Source organism: Rhincodon typus, chromosome 20, assembly GCF_021869965.1.
Source record: "Rhincodon typus isolate 14 chromosome 20, sRhiTyp1.1, whole genome shotgun sequence".
Taxonomy (NCBI): Eukaryota; Metazoa; Chordata; class Chondrichthyes; order Orectolobiformes; family Rhincodontidae; genus Rhincodon; species Rhincodon typus.
In genome coordinates this window covers 14,757,957-14,772,812 of record NC_063351.1, presented here as the reverse complement: position 1 = coordinate 14,772,812, position 14,856 = coordinate 14,757,957, and the positions used below count along the sequence as shown (strand labels likewise).

Genomic DNA, 14,856 nt, shown 5'->3' with positions numbered 1-14,856 from the left:
TCAGGAAAAGAAAGTTTGGGACTTGATGTAACTTGGTTTGCAGTGGATTGAGATCTGACTTCTTTGGAGGCCAAAGCCAATACTTGAGTTAAATACACAACGACGTTCTGCTTGCAAAAAAGACCGTGAGCTTCCAGTTGCCTGCCACTTTAAGACACCACCCACCACCCTTTTCCCTGGCCAATATCTCTGTCTCTGGCTTGCTGCAGTGTTCCAGTGAAACTCAGCACAAACTGGAAGAACAACACCTCATTTTCTGCTTGGGGTCCCTGCAGCCCTCCGGACTCAATATTGAGTTCAATAATTTTAGAGCCTAAACTCTCCCATGTCCTAGCCCCCTACACCACACACCAGGCCTTGTTATCACATAGCCTGCCATTACACACTACCTATTGTTGGTCACTAACAGTCCCCATTAACAGCTATTCACCCTCCCAGCCAGATTGTTATTGCTGTTCTCTCTCTTCGGGCTCTATTCTTTATCCTATCATTTAGTCCCTACCCCAACCTCTCCCCTATTTTCTGCATATAAACTGATGTTTTCCCAGCTACCACCAGTTCTGTGAAAAGGTCACCAGACCTGAAACGTTAACTCTGATTTTTATTCTTCACATGCTGCCAGACCTGCTGATCTTTCCCAGCAACTTCTGTTTTTGTTCCTGATTTACAGCATTGACAGTTCTTTCAGTTTTTGCCTGCGTTATATAGCTGGATATCTACCAGCTGTTGACCAGAAAATCGATGGAATGTCAGTTTGGAGGAAGTTCTAATTTTTCATTGAATCATATGAGTTAAAATCGTTTCCTTTCACTTTAGGGTATGCTGTATAAACAACTTTTTTTATTTTCTAGGGAGAAAATGCTGGCAAAGAAATACTACGATAAATTATTCAAAGAATATTGTATAGCTGATTTAAGCAGATACAAGTGCAATAAGGTAAGGATATGAAAAATGTGGCACTTCTATTTATAAATATACATGGGTTGAAAATGTTCATTTGAAGATTATAATGGCTTGGATTTTGCAATCGAATAATGGTGAAACTGTGGTTCAATATAGACTATTCAGACTATTTAATTAAGGAACAAACAAAATTCTGAAAGACGCTGGAAATCTGAATATGCTCAGTTGGTCTGGCAACATTTGTGGAGAAAGAAAGGGTTAATGTATCCTTTACCTGCCAATTACCTACCTTGTTCACACATAACCCAGTGGAGGGTGCCACATGTATGACACTGCAGTCACAGCCTGTAGAGTCTTTGGCTATGTATAATGGTTGATGGGCTTCATTTGTTCACAGGTAACCTCAAAATGCAAGCCAATCAGATGATAACTGGAAACAAAATCGAATATTGAAGAGCTTTAGATATTTAGAAAGATCAGGAAGCCAGGAAATGGTAGAAAGATGGCTCTGTTAATGAATTATTGTATTAGCACAATAAAGATGGATGTCCTAAGTTCAGAAAACCAGAATGTAGAAGCATTTTGGTTGAGCTGAGAAATGGTAAAGGCAAGAAGTCATGTGGGAATAATGAATTGAGTCCAAATAGTAACCATGCGGTTGGAGTGTAAAGGAAAAAATAAATGGAAACTTGTCAGAAAGATACTCTGATAATCGTGGAGGATTTTGATCTACATATGGGCTGGAAAAATCAGGTGGGAGTGAACTGGCAAATTAGGTTAAGGGTTAAGTCAATAGAAATCCAATAGCAGACGTTTAACGGGATGTTTCAGATTACACCTAGAATAGATACATTTTGACAAGAAAGAAAAGTCCAAAGGAAGGACCCACTATACATGGTGTTGACTTGGCGGGGTCCTGATCTGTTACCTAATATAGCAGTCAACAATTTTAGCAATTTTCTAATAGTTTATTGAGAAGCAGTAGTTCATACGGTACATTAGTTAATTAGGTACATATAAAAAAGAAATATATGACCCAAGTCAAATAAAAACGCTTCACCCATTCAGTGTGAAGTGGAGTAGAAACAGCACACTCTCACGTCCCAGATATCTTGCAGTCTTTCACGGTGTTATGGGTAAATTACCACAAGCTATCTTTAATTTAGCTAATTATGAAGAAATCTCATAGACAATCTCATACTGAAATAGTTCCTTTAACTTTTTTGCATGTAGCAACCAAAATAAGACCCCTCAAGGAAACGAATTAAGCCTCACAACTCAACTTGGCTATTATCAGATTAATCGTGGAATTTAGCTGCAATTCCAGCTAACAGTGTCTATCTCTGGATGTGTCCAGGTTTTGATCCTTATGCAGTGTTCTCTGGAGATTTGCTTCTGATGAATCCTGGAGTTCTTTCTCTCTTTGCAACTTTCTCTCTTTCATGTTTATTGTATGACATTATTGATGATTCTTTAGATTCATTCATTCACAATATTAACCATCAAGTTTGCAACTTGCCTTCTTATCAAAAGTTGCTTCCCTGTTCCTTGTTACGTTTGAGATTGACTGTCTATTTGAAGACACAGTTTTCCTGCAACAAACTCCTTGAATTCTTCTGCAGGGCAATTATTTGTCCTTGTGGCATAAGATAGCCATTTATCAAGCAGTTACTAAACAGTTCAGTTTATGTAGCTTCAACTCCTTCTTCTTACAGATATGGCTAATTGCTTTGAATTCCTGTGTAACTGTTTGCCCTTTTCACTTAACAGTTTCTTCCAGACAGAGTTATTATGCTTCTTTCAATCCATGAACAATTATTAAAGTTCTGAAGTTTACAGTATCACAATGGTAGTCTTTAGTAACATCTGTCTTTGTTTTCCCTCGGGCTGATGTAGGGCGACTCCTGATCTCCCTTCAAGATCTCTCTCCCCACTTAAACCTGTTGATGTACCTTATGTTTGGCCCAGCCGTCTCTGCTGTGCCAATAACCTGTCCAAACTCTCTTGGCTAATGACTGGTGATACCAGGATGACCGTTGTCCCATTGTCCACCTCCATTTGAAGGTTATTTTTCATTTCTTCTAAGATCAAACCTTTTTTTTCTGAAACATGGCTGCTCATAATAGGGTAGTGTGGCCCCTGATAAATCTTGTTTACACTTACATAAGGCTAATTACTAACATAATACAATTAAAAGCTACACAGGTGACACAAATATGGAATACTAAGTGAACATAGGTTTAAAGACAGCCCCAATTTCCAACATTTTGGCAGGAAGAGCAAAAAAGGAGTGAATTGTCGAAATGGTGAGAGTTTGGAGAGCATGAAGATGCAGAGGTATCTGGGTGCCCTACTGCATGAATCATAGAATGTTTATTACGCAGGTACAGCAAGTAATTCAGCTAATAGAATGTTATTATTTATTGCAAAGAGAATTGAATACAATAGTATGGAGGCTATACTTCACTTATACAGTGCATTGGTGAGATCATATGTGGAGTACAATGTTTCCTTGTTTAAGCAAGGATGTAGTTATTTGGCCCCCGTCCAGAAAAGGTTTACTGGACTAACACCTGGAATGGGCGCATGTTCTTACGAGGAAAGATGATTCAGGCTATGCCTGTATTTGCTGGAGTTTAGAAGAATGAGGTGACTTGGTTGAAACATATAGAATTGTAAAGGACCTTGAAAGAGTGGCAGTATTTGTGGGACAATCTAGAACCATGTGTTATTGTTTCTAAAAATAAGGAGTTGCCCATCTAAGGCAGATGATAATTTTTTTGTTCCAGAGTGTGACATAAGTATTTGGGAACTCCTGTTCAAAAGGCAGTGGACGAAGAGTCTAAATATTTTGCAGGCAGTTTGTTCTTTTTATGAAGGTCTAGATAATAGTACGTTACAATTTACTAGTTTCAATTTCTTCTCTGACAGTTTGGATTTCGGTGGCGAGTGGATAAAGAAGTGATTTCAGGGAAAGGTAATGTTTCTGTCATGTTAAAACAAACATTCCAGCTGGCTGATACGGTGGGTTAGAGACTGACCCAAATTCTGATTCAGATATAGAATTTAGAAAGCTCGTTGACCAAATCATGAGCTGGGTAACCATTTGCAAAACCACTCCATTTAAACTGCAAACACAACCTTGAGCTTGTCTTTTTAATTCACCACTTTATGCCCACCTCACTTTTCAGTTTATGGCCTGTCAGTGATCAGTTGCAGCAGCTCAGTACAAGCTTGAAAAGCAGCACCCTTTTTTGTCTGAGTATTCAGTAGCTTTCTGGATGTAATATTGAGTTATTTTCTTTCTTTATTCATTCATGGGATGAGGGCATTGCTGGCTAGGGCGCATTTATTGCCCATCCCTAATTCGATCATAACCTCTGCCTCTATCTTATTCTGGGTTCTTTTTAAAGGTGTGTTTTCTCCTTCATGTTGCTGCATTCATGTCCCACCTGGATACAATTTTTGTTTCTTTACTGAATCCATTATCACACTCTTTAATTTTTGCATCAGGAATTCCTCTAGTATTTTAATGTTCCTTGCCCTTTACCGTATCTCACACCATCATTTTTTCTCCTTCTGTCCACTCCTGCTTCAACTACTTAAAAACTGTCACATTTGTATTTTCTCTCTGTCCTGATGAAAGGCCATCAACCATCAATGTTAACTCTGTCTCTCTCCGCAGATGCTGCCTGACGCATTGGATATTTCAGATTTCCAAAAGTGCATGAGTTTGTTTTTATTTGACCCTGCAGACTTTATGAACATTCACACATTCTGCATATGGAACAAGAAACAATCTCCTAGTGTACCGCAAACAATGTAAAGGGGCCACATATTGGCAGAGCTATACTTCTCCACTGTAGAAGTTCTTAAGAAGCTAAACAGAGAGTATTTCTGATCTATCAGACAGTGGATATGTTGCACAAATGCTTAGTTCAATGCACCTCATATCTATTTACTTTACTGTTAAAACCAGTGCTGCTTTTAGTGTGCTCAACTCGACTAACTTGTTTTTGATTTACAGAAGTGTTCCTTTTTATATTTGGGGTAACTCAATTGTGTGGTGTTTCCAAAAATTAAGAGCCATAATAAGTAGTGAAATGAGTTTATATCACTGCATTTATTTTATACGCTTTGCAATTTTGCAAGTCCAAAATTCTTAAATTTGCATAGTTTTTTTTTAAAAAGACACCAGCCTGATATCACATTGTTTGATTAATCCTCCGTTTGCATTTTCTTAAAGTGGCTACACAACTTGAACTTATTATTTCAGTAAACTTGGGAAGTTTAATGGTGATCTTGCCTATTCAGTAGTTTGGGGACAACTCCACGATATTAAAGTCAATGATAAACCTAACAGGAAATTGAAATTGCATTGGCTGTAGTTCTTAGACTAGAATTCAAGATTTACAGCAGAGGCTTGAGACGTTTGAGGACAAGCACAAGCAATTAATTGGCAGCTTGCACTTTATATAAATATGGTAAAGTCAAACTGGTGCAAATTGAATTCAGAGGGTTACAGGAGCATGATCACATGATCTGCCAAATATTATTAAATAAATGCTTAAGCTTAAACTAGAAATTAGTAATATTTATTTAATCAGTACAGGTTTTGTTCTGGGCTATAAAAATCGAGTTTCTTAATGATTCATTCATGTACTTCTACAAATTTACACAAAAAACTGAATGACCATAATTTCTAGAGCATCTAAACAATGGGGATTTGCATAATGAAATTAATGCCACGTGTTTTAAAATGGATGTTCTGGCAATTGTTTCAGATACACTATCAAAAAATAGCTGATAGTTTTCAGTCATGGAAACAACATGCAATTTTTTTTCAAATTTTTCACTGTCATTGTAATTTTCTAAACTAAAACACCAATATTGATACTGTCTCATGCCTAAAAGAAGAAACAACAAAGAATCAGAAGTTATAGTATTTCTGTGGTTGAGTTAATTTTATTTTCCCCTGTCAGGTCAGTTTTGCTGTGGTAACAAGCACTGTGACGAGAAAGAAGGACTGAAAAGTTGGGAGGTTAATTTTGGTTATATAGAACATGGGGAGAAAAGAAATGCCCTTGTGAAACTGAGTAAGTCACATCTTTATCACTTTGTTCCTACACTTGGATGTGTCAAAGTTTATTTGTCTAGTTTGAGATCTAGGAAAATATCTGTTGCTGATCAGCTAACTGTCTGCTCTTTCCAATTATAATTTGGTGATTTACTTTTTTTTTAATTTGTTTTAAATTGCAAAAACGTGTGACTTTGACTGCCGGTACAAGGAAAAGATTATCAATGTGGCCTTGCTTGCCTTCTAATTTCATATGAATTGTAAGACAATAGATAACATTACATGTTAAGAGCATAAGGGCCATTTAGTCAACCCACGTAGGTTGAATTTTGTTATTTTCTGTTTGACAATAATGTCACATCTTTCTTAAGTTATATTTTAACTGAATATTACATTTCCTTCATAGGATTGTGTCCAGAATGCTCCTATAAATTAAACTATCACCACAGGTAATATAATTTATTTTACGGTATTACTTAAAATAAAACAAATTAAGATACATAGTAATTGCATTATAATCGTACTGTTTACGGATTGCCAAAGTTGATAACTTTTACATAACCACATCAACTGAAATGACTGTAAACACTTATTTATACATCCTATCTCAAATCCGTGTTTGTGTATGTAAGTAAAAACATAAAATGCTATCTATGTAATAAATTAAAATTGTTACATAGGCTGGCATGATTAATTGAATCTCCTGCCAGTGCATTTGAATAGGAATTTGGAACCAATGACATTGATATAGTCAGTGCATGTACTCACATGGCACTGGAGCTGGAATCAGAAGTAGCGTACCGTTGTTGCTGCCTTTCCCTCTCAGCCCAGTACCAGTGTGATGCCAAGCATGAAGGTCAAATGTCTAAAAACTGGTAGATTGCCGCTTCACTGTTCACAGTAAGCAACGTGCTGACCATACACACTCTGCCTGTGATTGCAAACCTCAAAACGCAATGTCTGACATTAGATGGGATTCGATAATTCAGCAACATTTACTGATAAAATCCTAATAATAATATAATTTAACTTTGTTATTTGGGCTTGCACTTTCCTGGATTTATGTAGACGAGAAGCCTCATGTATAAGTATGCAAAGAAAATGGACACACATTGTGCCTGTTTCAGCTCAATAAAACATGCAACAGCCATTCTCTGGTTCATTTCTCAGGCCAGTGCTTTGACAATGTGAGTCAACTGGCCTGGATTTAATTTAAATAAAGTTTGGCAGTTAACTGTCAGTCATCATCTAATTGGTGCATTCTCTATGGCAGCATCTCTAACAGTCAGAGTCCACTTGGAGAACAATCAGGCCACCGATATCATAAAGTATTAAAAATGTTTGTTTTCCCTTTGCATGAGTGCTTCTTGCAAATTGTGCAGGTGAATGCAAAACAAAAACCTTCAAATTCCGTCTTTTTCTGCAATACTCAAGTTTTCTACTGCTGCAGACCTATAACTAAAATTTCTAATGTACAAAATGTTCTTTTTAATCAATAGGATGTTTCACAATGTAATTGTACTTTCTCATTGAATGTCTTTTACTATATAATTAAAGTTTTTGCTTTGTGCTTAAGTCTTTCCCCCAAACTTGAAGTGTGACCTGATATTTTTTTCACTACTTGCGACTTCTTACTGAATGCAAATTATGAACTTTGATGATTTGTAATGATTCAGATTTCCCAAGTAGTTTTTAGACTGTTAAGCTGCTGGGATTTTTTTAACTTTGTAGCAGCAACTGCTCATTTTAAAATAATATAGTAAAAGCTGCCTGTCAGGCCTTTTGTCTTTTGCCTTGCTCCTAATTATCCTACAAATCCCTGATGGTCTGCATCTGCTTTTGTATTCTTCCTATTGAGCATCGGAATGTTCTCTTGATTTGTCAGTTGCAATGCTATACCCATTTATGTTTCCATCTAATACTTTTTCCTGCCATAGTCCCATCTCTCTAAATTAAAGTTGATTGTTTGGTAAGACTGACATAAACATTGCTGAAAAGTGAAATGAAGTTGAAATGTTTCATCTTGCACTCGTCAGGATTGAAATGCAAGAAAACCATCTTTCACAAAGAAACAAGAATTTATACATTTAAGAAAAGGGTCCTGATTGGTTGGACTGTAATTGGCATGGAGTTACATCAGGAATTGTTAACTGATTCTAAGTTAATTGATTAAATTCAAACCAGGCAAGTCAACTCTAATTGGTCAGGTATTGCCGGGGGTTGCAACAAGGATTGACTGTTTCCATCGCTCTTTCCTCAGTGAAAAAGTTGCAATGTGTGGACATATTCTTTCTGCCTACAAAGAACAGAACTGTGTGTGAGAATAAATTTAGTTTTCCCTTCATATATGTAAAATATGAGATGTTTTTACAATTTAATATTACTGTATTACTAAAATCTGATGAAGGAGGAAAGAAGTGAAAGCAGTAAAAAGGAAACATCGAGAGGAGGAACACCACCATGACATCCCAGCAGAAAAAAGAACCAAGACCACAGAGAAGCATAGTTGTAAAAGCAAGGGTAGGTGACAAGAAAATAATCCTTTGTTTAACAAAATATTGCAAAAAAACACAGTATAATTGGAATTTTAGATGGGGAGTGCCATCTGCAGACATTTTCCATACTGGGGACAGAACTGCCGCAAGCAATTTGCTGTCCGCAGATGTATCAAACTGCTGACAGATTTATTGTCCAGCCGAGTTAGTACCTTCATTCACATTCTTATGCAGTGGTAATTTGATGGATTGCCAAGAGTCCAGGAGAATTAATATCCATGGAGCTACCTGATTTAAAGGCACAGTGCTGTGGTTTACATGAGCAAAACGGACGTTGATTCCAATAGAAACATGTTGTCGATCAGTAACACTATTACCCTAGATCAGTTTAGGTTCCCAGGCAGCAGTCTTGCAAATTCATTTTGGGACTGTGCTCGGCTTATTTGAAGGCAAATGGAAACTGCAAAGAAATCAAGGTTACTCACTTCTAATGACAACCTTGTAGCAGTCACTGATGGATGCAGCATCCAGACGTAGCAAAGTCCATGCAATTACAAGGATTAATATAAAACATAGGACTATTAAAGCATCTCCTTCAGGGAACGTCAGATCATGAATAACAGTTCAGAGTGGGATTAAAGATCTCATCTCTAGGTTGAGAAACTGCAATACTTCCTTAATGTAGTTAGACGCTTTGCCCTCCATTTCTTCAAATTTACTGGTTACCAATTGTTGTTTTGTTTATATTTACAGGAAAATCCAGCCTAACAGAAAACTTTGATTCTGACCAAGGTAATTTTTCATAAACAATGCCTGCTCTGGCGCAATGATACCTGTGGCTGTTTATGGTTTTAGTATATAACTTAAAGCATTTAATCTTCTCAGATATCATTTTGTGGCTGCTATTTGCATATATAGAAGTAAATTGATTTCAACAGAGTAAAAGTAAAATACTGAGAAAGCTTTTACCATTACAGCAAACTCCTTGCTTGCCTAGCTGATTGTTTCCAGCATTTTATTTTTGGTTCAATTGAACCTTGTAAAGGTTCAATCTATTAAAGTATTTTGAGTATGGAACACCAGCTTTGGTTCATTGGTAGCAGACTCTGATCTGATTTGGAAGGTTATGAATTGAAGCGAAGTCCTACTGCATGATTTAAGCACATAATTTACCATTACCAGGATTTCTCCTGATGTTCTGACCAGCACTTACCCTGGAATTAACATTTACAAAAATAATTAACTGGCCCTTTGTATTGCTGTTTGTGGGGCCTTACTATGCACAGCCTGACTGCCATGCCAGCTTACGTAACAGTGACAACACTTCCGAAGTATTCCACTGATTGAGTTGATTTGGGAAAATCTGAAAAATAATGGGAGCCGTTTCAATGCAAACGGTTTCTTTCAGGTCAGTCCTAACCATCGGTATTTTACTTTTACAAATGTGTGGAAAAATTTGAAGTATTTTGGCTTGTGTCTGTTGGTTAGTCCTTTATAACCGGTCACGTTTCATAAGCAGCTTTCAAAGGGCTTCAGTTAAAATTCTTGTATGATGTGTAAATCCGTCCAATATTTCCTTTGGCCTGTGCGTTTTTCTCCCCTTTTTCTCAAACCATCTGACGTTTTCTTTATTGGCCTTTTCGCTGACTTTATGAATATTTTTAATCTTTGGCTATCTTACCAGTAACTGACTGAGATGATATCTGTGTTACGACACAGGCAGACAGCTGAACCAAATTAGCCTTTCTACCTTTGTGTTCATAATACAGTAAAATTAAAACTGTCAAAGACCTTCAATAGTTTCTCCAGTGATTCCTAAACAGACTTTTGAAAAACCGATCCCAGATTTGGTGAATAATTAATTCCAGACACCAGTTTTATATCTTAAAAGGCTTAAAATTTATTAAAAAAGCAATAACTTTAGCAGAGAAAAATTAAAGAACAAGGTATTTTGATTAATGTCTGTGTTTTTAAAACTGAAATGTTTGTTTTCAGCCCCATTCATACGACAGATGTACAGACAAATGAACACAGTTAAGGGATAAACAAAACTGGCCAAATTACTTAAATGTTTTTCAGGATGCATTGTTTACATGTATAGATGTCACCTCCTTGGCCACTTTTCTGAAAAGTTTGAGGAAGTTTTCAAACCTACATGATGCGTCACTAGCACCCAAGCCTCAGAAAACACAGTTCAGACAGTCAACTTCAATTCTGGTCATGCCCCTGCTAGACTGACTGCCTCTTCCGGAGGCCTCAGTTACCATTCAACATTTGCTATCTTCTTGAACATAGATTCTCTTCCAGACTTGCTTGAACCAATTTCCAAATACTGACGTCGCTAAAAGCCAACTTCTGCTGTCTGTTTAATCATAATGCTCTTTCCAAGATCACAGTTTGTAGAAACCCTTTTAATCAAGAATTAGCCTGAAATTAACCTCCATGCCTGGCCTTACATGTTTAGTCTGTTCTTTTCCTTTTGCCACAAGCTGTTTCCCCAAGTCCACAAGTCCTCGTCTGCTCCAAACCAAAACTGATAAAGAATAAAAATAATGAAAAGTCAGCGAGAGTTCTAAGATGTGCATAACATAAAATAAATCCTTGCTGTTCTGTTAGATCTATTCACTTTTGTCTGTGTTCAGCCTATTTTTGTTTCTTCTACTGTTGTTCTTCACTCCTGCTTCTCTTCCCTTTCCTGCTTAGTAGCAATATGGATACAAAATTGGCTGAGGGATAGAATAGAGCGAGAAATGGTTAATGGTTAACTCAACTTATTGGAATTTAAAAGAATGACAGGTGATCTCATTGATACGGGGTTCTTAAAGGGTTTGACAGGGTAAATGTGTAGAGGATGCTACCCCTCATGGGAGAATCGAGGACAACAGGACATAGTCTCAGAATTTAGGGGTGACAATTTTAAAACTGAGATAAGGAGGAATTTATTCTCTTAAGGCTGAGAGACTTTGGAAATCTTGCCCACAGAGATCTGTGGGGATAGAGTTCATGTTTGAGGCTGTTATAGATTATTGATCAGTACGGGAAGGCAACGGCCTAATGGTATTATCACTGGACTGTTAATCCAGAGACCCAGATAAAGTTCTAGGGACCCAGGTTCACGTCCCGCCACGGCAAATGGTGGACTTTGAATTCAATAAAATATCTGGAATTAAGAGTCTAAATGATGACCATGATCTGATTGTCGATTGTTGAAAAAACCCATCTGGTTCACTAATATCCTTTAGGGAAAGAAATCTGTCATCCTTACTTGGTCTGGCCTACATGTGACCACGTAAAGTAATTTGGTTGACTCTCAACTGCCCTCTGGGCAATTAGGGATGGGCAATAAATGATGCCTGGTCAGCGACACCCTCATCCGATGAATGAATAAAGAAAAAAAGTGAATCAAGGGTTATAAGGAAAGTACATGAAAGTGGACAGAAGGAGTGTCAGATCAACTACATTACTATTGAATGGCAGAGCAGACTCGAGGAGCTGAATGGCCTACTCCTGTTCATATTTCTCATGGTCTTATGAATATTTTTTGGGATGAGAAAAAGGTTTGTAGTGGAGTTTCCCAGTGGTCAGCATCGGAACACTTGCTTTTCCTTATGTATATAACTGAACTAGACATTGGTATTCGGGGCACAATTTCAATGTTGGCAGTTAGCACAAGGGCATTGACAAGTTGGTGGAGTGAGCAGATAGAGCTGAGTGTGGAGAAATGTGAGCAGACATGGTGAAAAGTATAAAGTGTACTATTTTAAATGGTTTGAGGAAGTAGAGAGATCTTGGTGTGTATAAATCATCGAAGATCGCAGGAAAGTTTGAGAGAGTTGATAATAAAACATACAGTATTCTGGTTTAGTATATAGAACTTTTTTTTTTCTTTATTCATCACTTCACCACATCAGTCAGAAAAACACCCTTTCACTGCTACTTGCTCTCTTCTATGATCAAGCCACTTCTATTTCAATCTTACCAGCTCACCAAGGATCCCATGTGACTTCATTTTCTCTATCAGTCTGCCATGAAGTACCTTGTCAAAGGTACCTCGCTAAAGTCCATGTAGACAATATCCACTGTCCTGTCCTCATCGATCATCTTCGTCTCCTGACCGAAAAACTCCACTACGTTATGCACTGTTTACCTCTCCTCTGTTCCCGATCACTCCTTTCCCCATTCTTTGTCTCCCTGTCTCCCCACTCCCTACCTCTCCTTCACCCCTTCTGCATCTACACCCTCCCCCATTCTCCCTGTCTCCTGCCCCTTTCACTGCCCCTTATTCAGCCTTCCTAAGATAAGGGTGGCATTGCTACAGCACCATCACATGGCTACTCTGAAACATCATGGTATTTCATGAACTTGGTTTGCAGTACAGTATTGAAGCCCGTAGTTTTAATTAACAATCCTGCGGGAAGTTTGAAAATACACATCTGTTTATGATGCTACCTGCAAGCCGGTCTGGACTGAACGCAGCAGTTGTAAGTTTTACAGTGTTTTCCATACAGCCTGCACGTTAACTTTCAATGCATTCTCAGGTAAAATGTTTTGGTTCAGTGCAGTTTCTAGTACAATTTGTGACAGTAAACATTCTGCTAGAATTGTTCCATTTATATTCAAACCAGTTGCTACCGAATAAAGTTATCTTATTAATAAAGAGCTTTAGCAGTTCTTCAGAATGGAGAATATATAATTTTGTAACAAGTATCTTTGCAAACCCACTTAATTAGATCAAGTGTTCAATCGAGGTGTGGTTTTCTTTAAGCAAACTTGCATTTGATGTACTTCCTGTGCTTTCACACTGAATTGGGTTTTCAGTTTTGTTCCCCTGTTATATCAGACTGATTGTAGTTGTGATCTTGATACAATACTTTAACGTTTGCTTCTTCTGAGCATGTGGATGCCACTAAAAAAAGTTTCATAACATTCTGCTACATTAGGAACTAGTCATTTACGACACAAGGTCATTCACACCTTAAGACTATACTAGGTCTTTGCAGAGCAATCCAGTCAGACTCTGTAGTTCTGAAAATTTAATTCCTTCAAATGTCCATCCAATTTCTTGTTTGATTGTTTCTGCTTCCACAACCCTCATGCACAGGGAATTCTCAATCGTTACTGTTCGCTGAGTAAAAATGTTCTTCCTCTCATAACTCCCTACCCCCTGCATTCCTCACCTAAAGCCTTAACATTACATCATCTTGTCCTTGTATCTTTCCTTTTCTACCTTATCCAAACTTGTCGTCATCTTGCTCGCTTTTACCAAACCTCCTTCAATCTCCTTGCGCCAAGTAGAGCAACTCTGTCTTCTCTGACCTAACTTTGTTGCTAAAATCAATCCTTCATCCCTGGAATAATTCTGGTGAATCTCCTCTACCCTTCTATCCTTCACGAGTTAAATTTCTTCAAGTACCTATTGATTTTATTACGCTCTGATTAGTATTTCTAAACTCTTACCCATGATTTATGTCTTGTATTTGGCGTGTAGCTGTCGTGACTATCCTAAAACTTTTTATTAAATATAAGTGTCACATTTTGCCATACTTAATCCTCTGGCATTTCTTCCATGCTTAGGGAAGATTAGAATGTTATGTCAGGTTCTTCCACTATCTCAATCCCTCCCTCCTTTGCCAATATGGGATTTATCCACTCTAAGCATAGTCAGCCCTTTTCTAGTAGATCCTACCTGTCAATTTCACCTAATCTATTATCTGTGCCATAACTGCTTCCACTGATATTGTATCAACTTCCTCTTCCTTAGCAAACACGGATGCAGAGTACTTATTTCCAATACTTTTTCATTTATTTGGAATGTTTTTCTTGATATGTTATTGAACTGTGACCACTGTTTGTTATGGCACTTATTTATGAAATATAATTGTTAATTCAGAACCAGAAGATAAACCAGATGCAGATGACCCCTCAGAGGCTGAATACTGGAAGGGGCCAGCTCAGGATTTTGAAACTAAGACCAGGTATCTTTATGTATCTAAATTATTATATATATTAAAAGCTAGGAACTGTCATTAACATTGCATTCCAAATTCTGCTATCGTCTATCTACAAAATAATACTGTTATAAAAATCACAGTGGCTGTACTAATTAAAAAGGATGTGAGCTATGTAACAGGGCAGATTCATTACATCACGAATTGCCCCGTAAAGCAGATGAAATGATGCTCATGCAAAAACATGCTATTAATCCCTGATACTTATTGTCCAACCTTATGGATTGTGGCCTCAGATTGTGTTTGTTTTTCTTCATTCATTGCGTAGTGCCCTTGATTTTAGTGAATCTGTGCTTCCAAGAAAAGTAGATAATTCTAATGCAATGTTTAACATTGTGCCAGACACAGGTGGCTGAATATTCTTCTTCTAAAG

General features: G+C 37.4%; 1 protein-coding gene across 1 annotated transcript in view; it reads left to right on the top strand.

The window, feature by feature from the left end:
• fra10ac1 (FRA10A associated CGG repeat 1) overlaps positions 1-9,896 on the top strand; it is a 20,623-nt gene extending 10,727 nt beyond the window's left edge. The window contains exons 7-13 of the mRNA XM_048608925.1: positions 852-936; positions 3,835-3,880; positions 5,886-5,999; positions 6,387-6,429; positions 8,388-8,500; positions 9,229-9,267; positions 9,762-9,896. Of these exons, the coding sequence (XP_048464882.1) occupies positions 852-936; positions 3,835-3,880; positions 5,886-5,999; positions 6,387-6,429; positions 8,388-8,500; positions 9,229-9,267; positions 9,762-9,766 (445 nt within the window). The 3' untranslated portion in view covers positions 9,767-9,896. The remainder of the gene's footprint in view (positions 1-851; positions 937-3,834; positions 3,881-5,885; positions 6,000-6,386; positions 6,430-8,387; positions 8,501-9,228; positions 9,268-9,761) is intronic.
• Positions 9,897-14,856: the final 4,960 nt, after the last annotated feature.